Source organism: Lineus longissimus, chromosome 13 (assembly GCF_910592395.1).
Source record: "Lineus longissimus chromosome 13, tnLinLong1.2, whole genome shotgun sequence".
Classification (NCBI taxonomy): domain Eukaryota; kingdom Metazoa; phylum Nemertea; class Pilidiophora; order Heteronemertea; family Lineidae; genus Lineus; species Lineus longissimus.
This window is the reverse complement of record NC_088320.1, coordinates 6,038,333-6,059,795: the sequence shown is the minus strand read 5'-3', so window position 1 is coordinate 6,059,795 and position 21,463 is coordinate 6,038,333. Positions and strand designations below refer to the sequence as shown.

The 21,463-nt window shown below is 41.1% G+C and overlaps 1 protein-coding gene across 28 annotated transcripts in view; it reads right to left on the bottom strand.

Annotated features, from left to right (window-relative positions):
* LOC135497971 (arf-GAP with GTPase, ANK repeat and PH domain-containing protein 1-like) overlaps positions 1-20,402 on the bottom strand; it is an 81,111-nt gene extending 60,709 nt beyond the window's left edge. For 27 of the 28 annotated variants that reach the window (XM_064788041.1, XM_064788045.1, XM_064788046.1 and 24 more), the window contains exon 1: positions 20,117-20,402. In XM_064788041.1, coding sequence (XP_064644111.1) covers positions 20,117-20,291 — 175 coding nt within the window. In that variant the 5' untranslated portion in view covers positions 20,292-20,402. Of the gene's footprint in view, positions 1-1,047; positions 1,255-20,116 lie in introns of those variants that run through there. The other variant, XM_064788057.1, reaches the window with a different exon arrangement.
* Between the last annotated feature and the right edge of the window lie 1,061 nt (positions 20,403-21,463).

Genomic DNA, 21,463 nt, shown 5'->3' with positions numbered 1-21,463 from the left:
ATCATATCCATCCTGAAACATGCCATTTCTTCATCAATCTACACAGTCAACCAAATCATTATTCACATACTGTCAAGACATAAATCAATATTCTTATTATTCATACAAGACCTTCCATCAGGTAGATTGCCTCCCAACGGATCATGTGCTATTCTACATTGTAGTCTCCTTAAATGAACCAGAATCAAGTTGGAAGAACAGGTTTCGTAAAGAGGGGTTAAGTTGCCCCAATGCCCAAAATCGTATTTGGGTCAAACTAAGATAATCTGAGCCCACTGAGGTATCTTTTAAATGTTTTCTTGTACAGTGTCAGTGATCCAGTTGAAACAAAAGATTTACCATGTTCGGTTCAGGCTGTTGGGTGGAAAACACATGGGCCAATGTCTAACCATCTTACGATACCATACCAGCAGCGACAGGGCTGAAGCAGCTTGTCGATTTTCTATTTGAGCTCAGGTTGTGTTCTGCTACTACACCTAATTCTCCAGATACCTAGCTTATTTGAAGCCAAATAGCATTCTGCAGCTTTTATAGCAGGCATAATAGGGCAAACAACACCAAGGGGCGACAAGAGACCGCCATATATCATGTACAGCATTATCATTAGCGGTTAAGTGTACCCAAGGAACCATTATAAGGAATAGCCTTGGATTGGTTCCGTCCATGAATATTTAATTCTTGGATTCGGATCAACCAGTGCATCTCCATTTATAGTCCAATATGCTCGATGTGAATGTGACTGTGGAGTTGGAGACCAGACTCCAGCTCATGCCCTTCAGACTTGCTCCCTTATGAAGAATAGAGAGGAAAACTGGCCAAAGGACACCACCCTGACCACAAAGCTCTGGGCCAGGTGGTGGATATCTCTCTAGCACAGCCAACCTGTTACCGAAAACAGACAGACTGTTTAGCGTGCATCTCAAAAATTCCTTAAGCAGAGGAAGATCGAACACATTCCAATATCCTGAAATGAAGTTTTGGATATCTCATCAGGCCCCTCAATTCCTAGGCCTGTGAATTTGATCCAATACGAAGAGGTACACTTACCATTCCTTATAACCAAGTCAGTATATTTGCCGCAAATGTTCTCCAGAATTCCCATACCAAACATACTGCTTTCAGAAGATAGTGATAAATCCAACATTATATCTTTGATACGTCAAAAAAATTTCTAAGTTCCATCTCAGAAATTTTAATCCATTTTATCGGGACATCCACAGAATCAGATCCAATAGCAATTGATATTTAGATTTATAGTATTGTGGTTTTCATTTTGAAATATAACCCTACTTGATATGTTCTATGATATCCACTTCCAAAAGCTGGCTATACATGTGGACCTATCCTCATTCAGTGATGCTGACTTCTTACAATTAGTTATGCTAAGCTGCGGAGGAATCAACAAAGACTGCCAAGTAGGAAATGTCAAGTAAGAAAGCTAATCCTCAATTCCATTGAAAACACCTTGCCCTGTGCAAGAAGGATAACGTTGATATTGCCGATCTGAAGACAGTAACTTTGTACACTATAATGTATGTGGCACTGCTTTTTTTCCCCAACTCCCTAGCTGAAAAATACTCCTTTCCTAGGAGGCATGTCGTTCTACGCTTAAGCGTTTCTTTTACCGGTCTCATTACGCTATATACTTCGAGTGCGCCAATGTATGTATAACATATGTCTCGACAACCAAGAGAATCTGCAAGCTAACATTAGCCGTATCTGTTGATTGTCGTGACATTCAAGAAAATCAAGCTCAGGCCAGCATTATGTTAGCAGAATGACAATGACTGTATATCGCTAATATAGTGTTCTCCAATGAAATGAACAGGATTAATGACAATGTTGTCTATAGCAACATATAATACTCCTACTCTCACTCGTAGAAACGCCCACAGCACAGCGATTAATCCTTCCAATGATTTTTAGATAATTCTGAATATGTTTTCCGCTTGGAAGATCTGCCATTAGCCAGAGGACATAAACGGAAATTGACAAGTTGTCCAGATGCTATTTGTAACTCTCTACCTCTTGATTGTCACTTCAACAGATTGCCTCTGTTATGAAGTAACACCGACTTGTCTTTATCGTGTGGTAACATTAACCTCAGGTTTTAAAAACACAATATGCGCCTACGCCGATCTCATGACTCATGGGTTTTATTTGATATCAGCGCACGCTAGCACGTAGTCAGATTCTACAATACTCAACCCCCAGAGGGAGAACACCTCTGAAAGACAACCACGTTACTGCCGACAGGCATCAGGTGAAAAGATGAAAAGAGGATGCTGTGGGTGAAAGCAGCGTTGGAAGGTTTTGCTTGTAATTCGTCAGAAAAAAAGAACGCAGTCTTTGGGGAGTCTGATACCAATTTTAAAGGAATTTCTGCCTGAGTCATGTATAAAGTCCACCAAAAAATTCAAGTCTTCTGGAATAAAACAATAGTAAATTCAAAATTGCATCAGTTGCTCCAATAACAGATAAATCCTTTCAGCGAGAAAACTACAATAACACTAATATCAATTGACCACCGAAGTCGGTGGATAATCGAGCTCCTCACAGCACCAACGTCAATGTATGAGAGTGTATTCAATTCAGCATACAGTTCCGATCACGAAACATTCAGCTGAAGTCTGACAAGACCACACTGCCTCTCAAAGAAACATGAAACATCCAAATCTGCACACCCATCCTCTGCAGCACTGATTTAGAACCTGGATCCATATACCACAGCCCCAGAGCAACACAATGATACTCCAACAAATACAAAGGCACCATTATAAAACTGTCGTGATTAAAAAACTTCCACAAGAATTCGTACAATCTCACAAAGACATGAACGAAATAGCCCAATTTTCCATATAAACATCATGAATGAAATTTGCCCAGAAAGAAATTGTGTCGAAAAAGATGACCTCAACCTTACAATTTACCCGTATGAAGGAATGCATCCAACTGTCCACAATTATCTATCTGGCAACAATTACCATCTAGAAAAATTTCTCAACGAGAATTAATTGCCAAGCTGAGTAAAATGTACCATTATACAAAACTGGGTCCACTATATATCCTTGAAGGGTGAATTCCTGAAGCGCCCTACAAACCAGCAATTCTTTATCAGTGCAACCTACAATAATACTCCCTCATACACGACACCATAGTAAACAAGCAGAGAATGCAATTTTTATGTTTCCACTTTCGTAATGACAACGTGTCGTCAATCCTCATAGAATAATGACAGTTTGCCATCACCTGATAATCCGTCGGCCTTCCTTTACCGGATATAACCGGATCTGGCAGGCAATTTAGAGTTTAATGAAAGAAAGATGGAGCATTTTATCACTCTCACAGATGTGAGGAACTCTTCCATGCAATGTTAGGGGCAATTAACTCCATATTCCATCAATTACGCGAAAAATAAAGTATCCCAGGTCGTTGGTCAATTTCATTGCTGCCGATGGCATACAACATCAATTCATTCTCATCACAGCCTGTGATCCTGTATATGAATGTATGTATCATGTGTGTACTATAGGTTAGCCACTGGGATAGCTCGACATCCTTTGCTAACAAACTGATAATAGGGCAATCGCCACTGAACTGATGATGCCATAATAATCTGGGATGAAAGGACTTGATGTATTACATGAGCATGTCATCATGATATAGTAGGACGTAATAAGCACGATGTTGTTTAAATTGACTTTCGACACAATTAGCAGCAGATTATTAAGTACACAAGAGGCTCAATTCATCATCGATCCGGCGTTGATCCGTGAACGAGGGATCGAAGGGTTTGCTAAGACCGCTACACGATGCATTGTCGATTCGCTACCAATGGAATGTTCATGTGCATTGCGATGCATCCAAGAACGGTCCTTCATGCAGAATCACTCTTTTTGGCATCTGCCATTTTTGCCCTTAACTAATCAGCAGAAAGTTAGTGCTGCATGTTTTCTACAATCCCAATTCATGATGAGCTGGTACCAACCTGAAGATGCTCAAGATGATTGCTTGTGCATTCTAAATGCATTCATTGGCTGACTGTCATCCTTGGGGAGATGCAACATGTTAGAAACACTTTAGAAGCAAGCGAATGGGAATTCTTAAAGTACGATTGAAACGCGAGATATTCCCACCCCTGAGAGTTTCCTTGTTCTAGTTGATAAGTGGTGGTATGTACATTTGACATGTATTCAAACAAGTTTTCCTCCGAAACAATGCTAAACAAAATGGCTGTGATCAAATCAGTAACCTTTCAAAAGTATTTTCATTTCGAGATTGAACTTCTTTTTAAAAAAAATTCATCAGGCTGGCATGGTCACACAAACAATTGCAAGCACCAATGAGAATTCGATAAGAAGTGCATATGTTGACAATCACCAGAAGCAGCACTGCACACTATCTGACATTCTATCACTGAAGCTGAATGGAAAGATACTGATCTGCCATCTACCACAAGATAGAAGAACTATTTGAATCACCACTGTCGCTATCATGTGGTTCCTGGATCTATCTGGATAGGTTTTTATCACTGTCGACTGAGTGAGCATTGGATATTGTCTTTGCACATTCGAATTTTCGTTTGTTATGTGCAATGAACACAAGCAAGCGATGCACAACCCTGCACGAAATCTGAGTCTAGGTCTCAGTCTGTGGTCCAATCTTCTTTTACCAGAATAGCCAGAGGGGGTTAGCCAATTACGAGTCTGTCTATCGTTCAAGACTCTAATGCATCTTCATCTCACTTGCAAATTGGTCCAGCCGTTGAGCGGTGACGAATAAATATCCACCTGCATCCGTCAATTCTCATGGTCATCCATTGTTATTACAGAGATCACGCCATAGCGGGAATGAGAATATCACCATATAATCGAGAAGCTATCGCTATTTGGTGTACGAAAGGCAAGAGGGATTTTCAATTACATGTACGTTGCATATACTTGGGTGCAATGATTCTGTATGCAGTGTCCATGCATTTATATCTAGTTTCAGTAATTTATGGATGTGCACTGACACTAGAAGTGGAAGCAAATGACATACCAAATCACTAGGCTAACTGGTTTGTCATCTGCATGAAAAATAGGGTTGTCAATGTGTACAGCACATTATTGGCTAGGGCACAATTGCCAAGCCAACTGTACCAACATAAAAAGATGCTATTACATTGTTGCATGATGCTGCAATGAAAGACTAGTGACTTTTGTCACATGCAGCACACGTACTGCTTTTTTACTGATGGATGGTGCTCTGTTCTTTGGTAATGCAACGATAACAGAGCATTTTGCCCGAAGTATATGCTGTATCCAAGGTGATACTGATGGCAGAAATTATCAAATGATAAATTCCCAGATGCTTTCCCAGCCAGAATCTTCTAGTCTCTCAAGAAGTCACAACGCTAAAACGTAGGTGGTAGCTGCATCAGGGCAATGATGTCTCACCTTATAAAAGGATTTTCAGATAATAGAATCAAGAAAAACTAAAGCAACGGAATTCAACCAACAAAAAGAACTGAGCATAGGAGCAGAATCACTGACCACCATTTTCATTATTCTTTTACAATTGTGACCTCAGAATTCAATAAATGAATATCTTTATTCACTTTAGCCACTGCTCCATCTGTCATGTCCTCACTACTTGGTTTCTGACCACGCTATACTGTGACGTCTCACCCCTAGGTGACTAGGGATGTGTTGAATATGAGTGGCAAGGTTTACTCCCCACCCATCCTCCATATTTCATCTGCATCTCCAACAACTGCCATCCCCAGCGGCAATGATATATTGGAGCCAATACGGGGTGGATCAATTTGCATTGATCGCCAATGATCAAATCAAATATCATTCAACCATCCTTATAGCAACACAAGCCAAGGGACTGTAGCAAAAGTATTTTGAAGCCAATTTCGCCAGAGAAGGTTGGTGGGGTAAAAAACTTTCCAAGGGTCATTTCATCCATTCATAAACCAAAGCAGTTGAAAACCTCTCAGTGGTATCAACTTTTCACAAAAGAAAGTCTTCTCAAAATTGTTCAATGTTCAAGAATTCTCGTCTGAAATGCTACAAGCCTCGAGAATGAAGGAATCAAGAAAGTGAAGATTCTCTGACCTCGCAGAATATTGTTACATCTGTACATATTGCTTCCTGGATGATTCATTGATGCCCACAGGCGACTCCAGGGAATGCACACACCTGTATGCTCATCGAGGCTATGAATTGCTTAATTGGTTTCTTGCCCATTATTTCGCTCGAGGATGAAGTTGCAACTAGCATTGTATAAATTTGCATCAAAGAATTGGATTTTAACGCTTTTGCTTCGTCCTTCCATGACACAAATGTTAACACAGGGAGATCAAATTTTCATACGCTAGTTCTAAGTTCTCCAACAAAAGTATAAACTTGCTGAACGATAGAGTTCTGTCACCTAATCATTAAAGAATCTGCCTCGAAAAGACTAAACCTGGACAAATTTTGTGGATCGATTTTCGCTCGAACGGCTTCACGACCACAACCTAAAACCATTTCCTCTGAACACAAATTATCTGAGCATGGCAAATCAGCAGCTGCAATAACGCAATCTGGCTGTCACTGTCAGAAAAATCTTACTCTGCCAAAGGGTATCTCAATATGACGGAAAGGATTGCCACAAAAGGGAGTCCCCAGTTGATTATGTTCATCATACCTTGCCTCAAGCAGACTTCAATTCAACTAAACAAGATTTTAGTCTTTTTTGAATCGTCTACGTTTGCTCATTCATCAATCTCCAAGGAATCTGCCTGGACCTGTATTTTTATATGCAACTACTTGGGTCCCAATAGACTTTATTGACCTAGCAACTCAAGTCTGTGGCTGAGAAAAGGAGGGGACCAGATAATAGCCACGGCTCCCTGAAGAACAGTGGGAATGCCATCACATGTTCACTGCTCAAACATAGTCTACTATATAGAAAATCTATTTCCCCCAAGAAAACTGCCATTCAGTTAGGAGGTGCTGCATTCTGTATTGGCATACAGCGTACATTTTAACAAGGCTATTAACATGTTTTTTGTTAGTTTTTCACCATGATGAGATAAGTTTACAACACGCAGCAGGAATGCTAAAAAGCTCCAAGAATGATACAGATGCTTTTCTGTTGGCGGAATGAATTCCTCTTCCAATATCATGTATCGGGGCTAACAAGCATCTCTCAGAAGTGAGGCCGTGGATGGCTGGCTGATCTCAGTATGCACAACCGAATGGTTTTCCTCCAACTGAAGCCATAGTGCTGATCAACCTAGCTGCCATTCTCATTTTCCCACAGTCTTTTTGTAGAATTCTGACAACATTTTATCTTTCTACATGTGCGATTCTTGGTATCTCATCAGTGTTTTTCGGTGAACGATCACCGGAAATGTGAAACAATGCATTCTTTTAGAAACATCACAACTCTTTTCAGCCTGAAGAACATTTTTCATCGCTGGGCCTTGAAGAGGCAGCATTCACATAGTAATGACCACAGCCGCTCAGGACTTCAAGAAGCATGCTCAAACACATGACGAAGTATAGATGTGTTCAGCTTGTTCCCTCCAACCCTGGGGGTAGTAATTTGTAACATAAAGCTTACTGTTCCTGCATTTACATTTCATCTCTTAGTAATGAGACAAATCAATATCGCTCACAAGACCTGACACATGAATTTGTATGTATCAGTCTTTAAGTGACCAAGGAAGTGGTTTTGAGATCTAGAAGGCACGGTGATGATTCAGAGTTGTACAAATACCTTGCATCTTTCATGAATATTCCGTGAATTCATATTGGAGTCAATATATTACCACCAGAGGAAAACCACTTGTGGCAAATAAGAGAGGTTTAGATTTTTAAAGCATTTTAGTATGCTTTTAAAGGGATTCTAACTGAAGGAACTCTCCTGCACAACAGATGCCCTTGAAAGAGAAGAAAGTTCTTGAACAACTTATCCTTGGATCAGAAGGGAATGAAAATAAGTGGAGATCTTGAATACCCTTGAAGTAAAAGCCAGGCTGGGAAGTGTACACAAGACACTGGTGGTGATCAATAATGTATGTGGGAGGCATGGTGAGATCTTGATGGGACAATCAAGAGCCTATCCAATATCACGATATGTACATTGGAAGCATGGGCTGTATAGTGATATATAGGGGTGTCTGATCATGTTGGAGGTAGAAATGCAACTGGTTGCAGACTTCAAATGGTATTTATGAAGTACTGGCGGCTGACATCCGGGAATGCAACAGAGCCACGTCGCTCGTGCATGCTTCATCGTCTTGGCCCTACTGAAGGTTGTCTTTTTTGACATCATCAATCGAGATTAACATTCCATTGGCCTTGAAATTACCTATACGTAGAGTATTATCGTTCAGTTGTCCTTTCAGCAGGCGAACAGCGAATTACACCGACACTGCTTGATGTCTGGGTGATACCACAATCTCAAGGTAGCAGCAGTACCTCTGAACGCAGCCAGCTCGGTTCCCAAATTGCAATCACGAGTAGGTCCTCAGCTTCCGAGTGCTTTGTTCCTTCCAACATGTCCAACTATAGATGGTATTCTTATGCAACTACATGTAAACATGTTGCCCCTTTCCACAGGCAAGACACTGCTTACAAATGTAGATGCCGACATCCCATGATTAGTGAGCAGTACCTTTGAAAGCAACCATTGCAATCATGAGTCCATCCCTAGCTTCTGAGTTTTCTGTCCTATACATGTTGCCCCTTTCCACAGGCGAAACACTGTAGTCGTCAGCATCTGAGAAAGTAGATACAGCCATCTCGTAATTGGCAAGCGGTCCCTTTGAACGCAACCATGTCGATTCACACATCACAATCATGAGTTGACCTCTGGGCTAATCAGAAGAAGCATCCTGATCTCTCGAGTGTCATAATTGTGATCACTTGTGATGGGAACACCATATGCTAATGCTGGACTCCACGCATTATGCGTTGGAAGGGATGTCATGGACGTATCGTATCATTCACAAATGGTGTCGTCGCAATCCAAAGGCTAAGGCAGCAGTTGAGCTTGGTGAAATTCCTTTGGTCCTGTGAATGGTCTCCGAGTGTCGTCATCATAATTGCTGTCCTCTGCAATAAGAACATCATACACTAATGCACACGAAATAGACAACTCGTTTGCCTCAAGAAACCCAAGCCAAACTGGAGCTATTCAAACAATAATTCAGCCAATGTGCACACTTATACTACCATTGCTATTACTATACGAGTATACCCGAGCTAAAAATCTACAACATGAGATAACACGAAATTGGCCAAAATTGGTCATTTATAGATTTTGCCGCCATGGGCACAACTCTTTATTCCACGTCCGTCCATCTGAGCCTCCAGCCAGACCAAGATTTTTAGTTCCCATATCGATGTCCACAATTATTTTACTACCTGACGTGACTAACGCTGCCCAATACGTCCAAGATCAAGGCTAACCATATTACAAGTCAGCAACGCGGCAACTTAATTGCATCTTTGATGCACGAGACTACGAGCAAGTTTGCAGGATCAGCATCGGACTATTTATGGCCACATTAGCTTTTGACCACTAAGCAATATCATTATCAATGGAAACTTTGCTTTATGAGGCCAATCACCTGAGGCTGAGGGTAGCAAGTGGAACCTTTCACTATAAATGTTTCTTGGTAGGATAAGGCAGAAAGCACGAACAGAGCGCTGCTAGTGCACAGCTCTTCAGATTATGCTTTCCTGGGCAGAAAAGGCAATGTTTATGTTCTGATGATACTGCACTACTCCATTACATGACATACATGTAGAGGATGTTTGTCTGTATAGATGCATGATATCATACATGTGACAAGTGCATTGCATGCATGCAACAAGGAAGCAGTTTGTGTTGGTATCAACAACTGTATTGGCCCGCTCCAATTCAAGAGGCACATGTCAATATGGTACTGTTAACTGTAGCAAGGAATAAAATCGAAACTACATGTAAGACTTACCCTTTGCACGCTGCGAGCCATTTCTCATTATTTCCTGCAGAATGGGATTTAGTCCTTTTGTTTTCATACTTCTCTTCAAAACTAAAGTGGTATTTTTCACAAGGTGCAGCCAAAAATTGAATCCGCCTACTCCTGTTCCAAGGAGTCACGAATATTAGAACTATATTTGAAATAAAACGTTACAAAATCCTTCGCCTTAATGAACTGATCACGTTAAGTTGTGTTGGCACCTCTGCCTTACACTTACTACAGACCATGAGAAGGGAGCTTTTGCTTTTTCATTGTCCTTCAGGAAAGGAAGATTGAATCGTCAAGGTAATGACAGCTGTGATTTTATGTTCCATCTTTTTTTTCTCGGACCAGCTGAAAAACCATGTTTACGAAAACCAGGTATAGTTTCAAGGATGTTTACAAGCACAATTTTCCCCACAGGTATGGCATTTTGGGACAACTGGGAGAAAGAATAGTGCTCTTACTGACAGGGATAGTTCTCACAGTTTGGTCTCTCACCATGGCTGACTTTCTTGGGTAATTCGAACTGGATAATTATGATGAGTTTATGCAGATGCCGTACTGTCGCTGATGAGTTTCGGTTTTGAACATCATTATTTCAACCAGACAGAACAAAGAAACCTTCTTCCAGTTATCAAATTTGATGGTAAAGCAAGCCAGGAAGTCTGTCTTGTCAATTTTCCTGTTTGGAAAACATTTCTATGAGTAATGAATCGATCAGGAAACAATTCATCCTCAAGCAATCACCATCTGCCCTACAGCATCTCTGAATGGAAGACATGATGTCACGAGCCAACCTAGAACGGTGAGGCAATACTGATCAATAGTCTATAGTCCTGCCCTTTTCAGAACCACCAGGTTACAAGTTGGACGAGGTGGAGGCTGGTGCAGATCTGGTCAAGGCCAACTGTACAACTTGTACAGCCAATAGGTTTTATTGTAAGTGAGTTGAAGGATCCTAGAATCCATTATTGGCACCAGCCTTACACCTGACAAGCTGGACTGAAGGTTTCTAGAGCACCTCGGGTCACTGGCTTATCAGAGAAGAATTTACTACAAGATAAGCTATACTAACCAGGAAAGGTGTTCAATTGCTACTACAGCCGAGGCTAAGCCGACTTTCGGGCTTCAACTCCACACCAAAACTTTCAGGGTCAACTGACACTGAAACAGTCAGAGCAAGCGGCCTAGTGGCCTGGCCCTCCGCTGAAAGTGGTATACGCACGACCTATAAAAAATGCAGCTTGACAGATCGACGGATGCTGTGTGTCAATGTTGAGTCCTTGAACAAGACACTTGGACAACTCTCGGCAGCACAGGCTTACACCTGGAAACAGTAATAGGCTCAAATTCAGGTTTTACAAATAACCCTTAGAGTACCAAACTTTTGAGTTTGATCAAGAAGAAGGCTAACTCAGTAACTGTACTAGACTAATTATCTGAATGAAAACTGGCTTGATGTTTAAAAGGCTGTTCACCAATTCCGATGCAGATCATTTCTAAACAACTGAAATCTCTCATAAGCAGTGATATCCACACCAGTTCTATAGAAGCCCTGAAGGCAGAACTGAATATCTCACCTTGGAAACCTTGAGTAAATTTCTCTGGAGACCCCACATACTGCCTGTAATTTGGAAATCAAGGCAATGAAAGATTCTCTCCAGCAATTGCTTCGACTTCATCTGGCCAAGAACTACACACGTACATGTAGGCTAGTTTGAGCTGAACTTAGGATAGCCTAGATGTTGCTGGCTACTGAAAACTTACAGCAATGAGAAACAACGACATGGAAGAGATTTTTGAACAATCAACCAAAAAACCTGTAAATGGGTATTTTGAACAAGCTTTTCCTTCATGCAGCCAGCGACTGATGCTAAGAAGTCGCACTCCATCATCATGATCTCCAATGACTACCAAAAGTAGTGAAAACTCTGACGTTTTGAGAAAAATAACTCTGAGGAATGTTAGTTCTGAACCCCCAGACTTCAAGCTGACACCCTGACTACTCTACAAGTTCTTTGCTTTGATCACCAGCCAACCACTGAGGCTAATGAGTCATTACTCCATCATCATGATCATCAATAACCGCCAGAAGTAAAAGGCCCAATGTTTCGATCAGAAGAAATCTGAGGAATGCTTCTACTGTTAGGTAGGATACATGTTTATCGTGGATTGTTTTGATCCAAAGCCCGATTCATCCTGCATGCAGGTATACACTGGAATAACATTAGGGCATGTTTGTTCTCTCGGAAATGCTTCGTCTTAATCTACCACTGTAATTTTCTTTCCAGGGAATGTTTGCATGCTCAAGGTTGATCTTGATGATCTAATAATTGGATCTCATCTCTGGCTAAATGTGGTTCCCAGCTCAGGGAAAGACATTCTGCACCAGGTCTCTCAAGGCAAAGCCATCCCACTATGCAGGTGTGGAACTGGGACCCTTTCCCTTGAAGAAACATGCGAGGGGAGGAGTAGGTTCACAGCCCTGGTGAAAAATCTTACTCTAATAATCCCAAATCTCTAACGTATCACAATGATCGTGCTTCAGCTCAAGAGTTTCAGCAGGGCGTAGCACCCTCAGTTTTTCAATTTCCTCTCCTTGCTATGCCTATTTTCATGAGTGGCTGCAGCTTTTCAGTCACAAGTAGGGTAACACATCAATACCCATGAAGCATTTGTGATTTGCCAGTGCCTGAGGTTCGACCATCTTGATAGGCCGTTGGAATTAGAAACTTTGGTATAAAGTGTATTTTGAGACGGCCCCAGATCACTAACTACACTAACACATCGGTACATCTTCCAGCCATTACCGAAGGAGATGTTCTGATTTATAAATCTCAATTTGCCCCGCCACATGCATGTAACAGGCTTTAAGAGGAATGCACCAAGATGTTCAAATCTGATCTATAATTCAGCTTCATGTAGATTCAGTATAATTGCATGGTTGTTTGCCTAAAGGTTTTTATAGGAAAAGCAAAGTATGCCGAATAGTGTAGTTTTTTGTGGGATGGATAAGACTGCTGATTTGGTACTGGTATGTGGAGATTGGTGTAGCATCTAGGTTTGATCTATACTCACTTCAATTTTCAAAGTTTAACTGACACATCACCTTGGGCAAGTCACTTTATCTTTATGTCCTATTCGAATAAAGAAATCTATGTGTTGAACATGATACTTGGCACCAAATCTTTCCATGGTCCACTCCAAAACGGGCCAAACACCCAATTCAAGAGTAAGCGGGTAAGTGGAGAGAAACTGTATTTCTTCTCTTTACCGCAGTCACGACTTGGGAAGAAGTTTCTTGTAAAGACGAGGAATAATTTATATTTGAATGAAGCACAACTCAGTCCTACTTGTATAACAGTGCATAATAGTCACCGGAATACCTCATTAGACCCTCACCCCCTCCCCTTACTCCTCAACACCTCAGCTCTGGCAATAAACGAAAGACGACCATTTTTCTGAAGCAGCCAATAACCAGATATCGTCCCACTGAATGTGGCATGCATGCAACAAAGCTCTTATCAACAGAAAGAACTCGGCCAAGAGGAAGAAGCCAGAAGAAAGGAATGGACTGGAATATCTGGTTCAGGTTAAAATTGAACATTACCAAGTTCTACCTCAGTACCTCTCCCAATGACTAAAAGATGAACAATCTACGCGAGCGGATGTGACTTTTTTTAGTTTCCAACTCACCTCAGCAGAAATAAATCACCTATTTTATGTATTCAGTAACCGAATCTATCGCTGGCTTAGTAAGTGAAGAAGACTGCTGGCTCCAACCGCCACAATGACTGCAAGCTGTGAAAATCATCATTGTAATCATGAGGAGGCAGCCTGGCCATGGCGAGGATTGCTGCAGCAACAGTGTTTGTTGATCAGTGAAGGGTTACATACTCATGTTCAAATCGACAACGATTTTGCAGTTGGCCAAATTACGCTTCTGCTCAATCACCAAAGTTCAGAATCAGAATGTTCTATAGTAGTGTATGTATGTACGGCTAACCTGTATGTACACCCGGACACATTTCAATGATACACGATCGGAGGGCATTTTGATATTTGAACTTCAGCTACATAACATCTTTCAGGGCAATACATTACTCCTGGATTGTGAATGAAACCAGCTCATGGCAACACTCTTCTCATTGCCACACAGCCTAGTGTTGACATACTGAATGCCAACTCTCGCCAAGGGCACTGCAATGTTGTGTTTCATCCCAATGATCCAAGCAGTGCATCCTCTTGCTGATAACATTCACGTTATATTGATTGACGTTATATGTTCTCTCAAGGCACATGCTTATCACATGTATCATGTTTCCTTTAGCGAATCTATATATTCATACATGTCGATCCAAAAAAACGCTAAAGCTAACACAAACAAATTCGGTGACATTTCAAGCTGAATGAACGCTGAAATTCTGTCTTGAAATAGATCGACCGAAGATGTAGGCTCCGCCCACAGATCTGTGTAGCATTCAATTTCTCACATCTAAAAATATTGATGATACAAAAGTGTCAGATGAATGTGAAAGAATCTTGTCAGAACAACCTTTGGCATATCGAAATAAATGAACAATACATACGATTTTAAGCTGCACTGCATGCATTCCTTCAGTACACATTGAGGGCAGAATTACATGCACAAGTAGAAGGCCTACACTGACCATTGTACACTACTTTTCATTCGTGTGAACCTGCCTATGCCCATGCAGCAGCGCTTTCGCGAGATGCGTTCTCCGATATTTGAAAATTTGATCCTGTTTTTTAACCTTGATGAAACATACAATTTATGTATTGAAATTTCAGTAAGACCCGAGGAAAATACTTTTGATACTCCAGGGCAAATACAATACAATGCATTTCATCTAGCATCTGTAGCAAAACCAGAGGAAATATTTTCCTAATATAATGCAGTTCATCTAGGGCACGCATGCTATTCAAAGATGTGGTGTCATCATGTATGTACATGAACTACATTATCCATTCTGATAGTATTCATAATGTGTCTGAAAATTTATCAAGTTGAATTGCTGAGATGAGATCACAGTTCCTCTCGATGATGATCTTTCATCTGATGTTGGATATTTTGCATTCTATGGAACACGAGTTGAAGAGGGTTAAATTTTCATGATTATTTTATAAAGATTATTCGATAAGACAGCAAACATTTAGTGAAATTATAGACCCATTAGTGGATTGATTGGAAGGTCTCGACAGATAATTATATCATCTTGGTGTGAGTCAGCCGAGGGAATGAAGCAACAAGGTTGGATGTATTTTTCACAATTTCTTCTTCTTCAGCCTTTCTCATGCATTTGGAAGTGTTTTACGTCTCCGCAGTGTATTCCTCATTCAAGGCCAAATGAGCATTTTTCTACGGTTTAGGCATTGTGTTTATTGGTGTCGTGACTCTGTCTCGGGCCAGAGGTAGAGTCCATCACAAACTAAACTAATATACTCATGACCGCCATTTTTAGTTGCAATGTACATATAAAAGTTTATAGAAAGCTCTCACCAAAACACCAATCAAAAACTAACCCCATGGATCTGCAGAAAGATACTCGATTTGATGAAAATTTACTGTGCGTCTTATAAACAGTTCTCGCGTCGCTCTTTTTGACAAATGAGCATGCCACACATCACGACAAATCGTCCAATTAGAACACACTGGATCAAGATCAACGACACTTGAAATCTCCCAGGATCCTCCCTGGCAATAAACAACAAGCATTCGATGTAACGTTTTTGAGATGAGCTGAGGTCGATTTAGTATTTTTCCTTAAGTAATCCAAGTTACTTTTTCACAAAGCATGTTCAGTGCTCAGTTGATTGAACTCGTCAAGGAATGCCTAATACTAGAATCTTTTGAGCAAATCTTTTGGACGTTCTTGACCCTTGGCAACAGGGTTTTTCATTCAGTTCAGCTTCAATTCGTGGAATTACCATGGTTACATAAGTACAACATAACCCTGTCTTTGATTTACTTACTCAGATTGACGTCAACTAAGCTCAATGGGTTAAGATCAAATACCCATTCCTGTATTACCAGGTAATTAGTAATATCACTGGATAGGTACGAGCACCGTTGAAATAAGGATGCTGCAGATCATTCCGGATCCACATACTAAACTCGAAACCTCCCAATTACACGTATCAACCACTCATCTGTAATTTTCATACATATTCTTCGCTAAACAAACATTCATTATCCGTAAACTACCGAAATGACCACAGCAAAGTATCAGATCAGATGCCAACTTCGATGAAGGCAAATGAGGCAATTCACAGGCAACGGGAGATGTAGAATTTTTTTGCGATGCTGACGATGTTTTTTCGTGGTACCAGCACTGCAGCAGCAGTTTATTAGAGGCAGTATTGATGTCGATGATGTTTCTTGGTACCAGCAGCAGTTTATTAGAGGCAGTATTGATGATGTTTTTTGGTACCATCAGCAGTTTATTAGAGGCAGTATTGATGATGTTTTTTGGTACCAGCAGCAGTTTATTAGAGGCAGTATTGATGATGTTTCTTGATAACAGCAGCAGTTTATTAGAGGCAGTATTGATGATGTTTCTTAGTATCAGCAGCAGTTTATTAGAGGCAGTATTGATCTCCCTATTCCAGACATGCTATTCATAGACCCCACTCAGTAAGTCAGTTGATCTTAGTACACCAAGCAGTGCTTTATAATCTACTACATGTAGTGTATATTTCTACATGAACATGGGGAGAAGCGGGTTAATACATAGAATCCTTCTACGCCTGGTTATAAGGATGTATGGTGTGATAGGCCAGATGTACCAGTGCTCAATGTGACAGCGGCTGCTGGCCAGAAGCAATGCTGCAACACAGGCAATACGTCACTACCACTGTACCAGGGTAGGGCAACACCACCAGTGGGTCAGCAAGAACTCTCCCGAAAACAACCATGGCCTGAATCCACCTTTGAAGTGACTTGCCCAAAGTCACAAGCGAAGATGTCCAGTAGCACTGTAGCAGTACTACTCCTGCCATTCCGCTTACCACAACATTTTCATCAGGAACACACTGTATCCACGGTAACAATTGTTGTAGACCTACATGTATGTATATCGTGAATATCTCAACCTTGTTCAAAGGGAAATAGATCAGCCTAGGCCTCCTAGTTCTACAGTGCTGCCCTCAGGCATGGCATTATTTGATTGATGATAGCGACCAGATGTCTTCAAACCAAAACCAAGATAAAAATTCCCACCTATAAATCTAACCGGTCTAAAAATAAATATCATTCAGCATCACGATATGATGTCTTATTTTCCGCGTTATGAATGTCAGGCTCTATTGATCAGAGAGCTCTGTGCTAGACTATTGCGACATGATGCCACATTTGCGGATCAACACTAAACGCTGTACTATAAAAGATGTACATTATTTAGTGTAATGTACATTGCGTGTTGGAGCAATTGACAATGTTGAGACGACCAAGAGCAAATCGGAAAATTTTTACAACCGACTCAACAGGCATGAAGTTGGATTTCTGAAAAAAATAGTTGCAAGTTCTGACATGAATGCAGCTGGATCCGGGGATAAATAAATACAATGTCCCGGGATGCCCCCATCTACGAATATTTACAAATAAATCAACTTTTCATACTGGTACCATGTTGTCACACATCTCTATACATGTACAGCAGTCAGTATGTACATGTACAGTGGAACTTCCCTTAGCGGACACCTCTCTATTAAGGACAACCTCTCTATTAAGGACACTATGCTTGGTCCCAAATTGGCCGTTTCTATTCAGTTTTAACTCTCTAATAAGGAGACCTTTTTTATTTTAAAATGACAGCACCTGTTAGTCCCGAGAGTGTCCGTAATAGAGGGTCTACAGTATTGAAACCATGTTTACTGAGCCATTTTTATCGGCAAGCTGAAAATATTTCAACCATACTTCCACCACCAATCTCTAGACAAATACATGTAGATGTGCATGGTGTCCATAAAGCTGGAGACAGTTCTCGTCAAATCGCCAACCTTTGTACACCAATGACAGGCGAATTGCAAATAAATCATTTTATTTGACAAGGAATTTTCTAGCCAAGGATTTACAGTTTTCCATGACACACCAGACAGCTAAAGAGAAGTCAATAGCTTCCGTGGCGACGAGACTGTCTATTCGATATGCTATTGCAAATGACAAAGCAGTGCGTTTATTGGTCTTCCATTTGCAAAACTTGTGAAAACTGTGATTCATTTTTTATAATTTGCCCTCATGGGACTGGGAGTCTGGCAAGGCCTGCAGTCTCCCTCCCAGTCCAATTGTCATTCTCACGCAAAACAGTGTAGATAACTCTACAATATGAATAACTGTCGGAGTAGACTTCCTTTGAATTGTACTGATCTTATATCATGTTGACCCCCCCCCCCCCCTCAGACTGCAAAGACCTCGTGCATGCCGGGGTAAAAAGAAAGACCAGTGGTACATTGTACATACTCAGGAATACAGAACTACCAGACCTCTATTTATAGTCCCAGGCAGCCATAATTAGGCCAGTTCATTGCAGGCATCAGTCATCCAGGAAGAATTCCACCAGCTCATGTTTACAAATCATTCACTAAGATGTATTTGTAGCTGTATGGTTCATAGCAATGCATTCCACTTCTGCCTCATAACTTGTTTTCATGCACTTTTCAAAGATGCAGATCAGCCTTCTTGGGGTTCCGGTTGATTATACCTGACTACATACAACAACATATAAAGAACCACTAATCTTTTCACTAATTTCAGGCAATGTTGGGAAAAGATCGGAAGCTGATTTAGTTTATATCCAACCCAAGGCCTAGGTCAATGAATGATAAAACTATTACCACCACCAGTACGAGATATGAAAATGTCTATTCAACAGCTATAATATACACTATACATGTAGTTAGTATCCATCACACGACATTTTATGTCATGTAGGTTGGTCATTCGACATAGGTTTACTAATTACTTGATCTGATAGTGGCCCATGCTTCCACTTATGTAAATGTGTTACATTCTAATTACAGGAAATGCCTTGCGATGTGTGCAGACATGGGTTATTGGATGGGAAGTTGACCTTGCAATAGCATACAATTCTGCATCTGGTTGAAACATACATGATACATGCCCTCTGCAATGACATACTTGTACACTACAAGTATGTAATGTAATGTACATCTACAAAAAGATTTAGGGCACCTCAGGTTGGGAAATACGTGTAACAACACAGAAACACCAGTCAAAGTCTCGAAAGACCCCTAAAGTCAAAATGCAGGAAAAGTAGGAAACGTTTTCAGTACGAAGTCACTCAAAAATTTCTCATATCTGAAGGATGAATGCAGTTGGACCACATCTGGCTTTGTGGCCTCTCGATTCATTGACATTGTGATGTTCTTTCAGATCTTCCCCTCATCGGCTCAGCCAGTCATCATCTTGTCTAAGATCACAATATGAATATTGGCCCAGTGTGGTGGACCCTGCAGTTGCCTCTGCAATCTCCTGGCCGCTCAAGATGGCAGTATACAGCAAACTGTCTGGTAACTTGTCTCTACCTTTTCTATTTTACAAGTACAACCATTCAGCCTACAATACTGGTCCTGCGTCATGATGTACCTTGTCATATCTTTGTCAAGAGGCTATGCTGAATGATGAATTATGTTCATTCATGTATCATGTAGGCATGTATTCATTCACTATTGTAACAAGTACATACACAGTCATACACAACGTTTGTAAAAGCCTATGTACATGTAATGATGTACATCATTACACGTACATAGGCTACACACCACTACACAGTACATACACCGCATTTGTAAAAGCCAATAGTACATGTCATGACGTACATGTAGGCCTACACCACTACACAGTACATAGACAACATTTGTAAAAGCCTATAGTACATGTAATGATGTACATTATTACATGTAGGCCTACACCACTACACAGTGAGTGTAACTGTAATTTAAAGGGAATTTCAGGATGTAAACACTACCGCCATTTTGGCATTTCCGCCAAAAACTGGGCGTTGCAGGCGTCGAAATGGAGTTTATTTAACAAAGGATACCAACATGAATGAACCCATGCTATGAAACGAAAGGACAGGAACTCACCTTCTATGCAAACAACGTGATCCCGAATCTGATCTTGCAGATTTTGATCGGGAATCGCCTCTATCAAATCGTAGATGGCGTAAATGCTAGGGTGGACACTTTCAAAGCGCTGGATCTCCTGCCGTATGGCAAGGGATATATTACTTTGTGGGTGGATATACCCTCTGGCCGTCATACTTGCGACCTATCCTTGTTCTAGCGGGCTCCTTGCCTGAATTATCTCACAGATCGACGAGTTTTAGCCATAGTTTTGTCACAGAAATTCATGAAAATTTTCAAAATGGCCTTATTTTCTATGCTGCGCATGTGCAGAACCCGAGTACTCTGACATGCGCACTTGTTCGCTTCCGCTTTACTTCCGCCTTTGCGAAAATCAAAACAAAAGCACGTGGCTTTTGGGTTTGTTGTGTCGTCTGCCAAAACTCGGTGATAGTTTACACGCCTATTTTGGCAAACACAGATAAGATGATAAGACACAGCCCTGCCACAAGTGTATGTCTCCACCAGCACAAGCAAGCATCAAAATTAGTTTAGGATGATGTTTTGGAAAAAGTCGGGACGGACCCTATCTGGTTTTACAGCACTTTTGAACCGGATAATCTCATTCGAACTCCTCAAGAACGTCCTCATCACGGATAAGGCAATGTGGAGTCTCTGTGGCTTAGGCCAACATGAGGTAGAAATCAATCGCATCAAAATGCCCCCTTTGACATCCCTTAGAATTAATCATAGCTGGAAATGACAGGAGAGGACGGAGGACCATCAGAGACGGCCGAAGCCGACGGTGGCCATCCAAGGGCGAAGGCATTCTGAGACAACTGAAGACGGCGATCAATAGACGATCATTTACGACGAGGTGACAGACCATCTTCATAGAGATCAGAACACGTGAGGACAGGAATGATAGAAGACATTCTGAGACGGTACGCACTGCCGCGCTCAAGTTGTCCCGTTGCGACGACATTCAGATATGACTAAAGGCGACGGTGACTTTCAGAGACGACTTTCAGATGACAGAATACATTCAGAGACTGCTTAAGGCGACATTCAGAAATGACTAAAGGCGACGGGGACTTTCAAAGGCGACTGAAGACGACAGAAGACATTCAGATATGACTAAAGGCGACGGGGACATTCAGAGCCGACTGAAGATGACAGAGTACATTCAGATACGACTAAATGTGATAAATGTCATTCAGTGACATCTTAACACGTTCAGAGACGACTGAAACGACGGAAGACATTCATAGATGGCTAAATATGACGGAGGAATTCGGAAACAATAGATAGCGACATAAACTATTCAGAGATGGCTAAGGACAATGAGGACATTACGAGACAACTGAA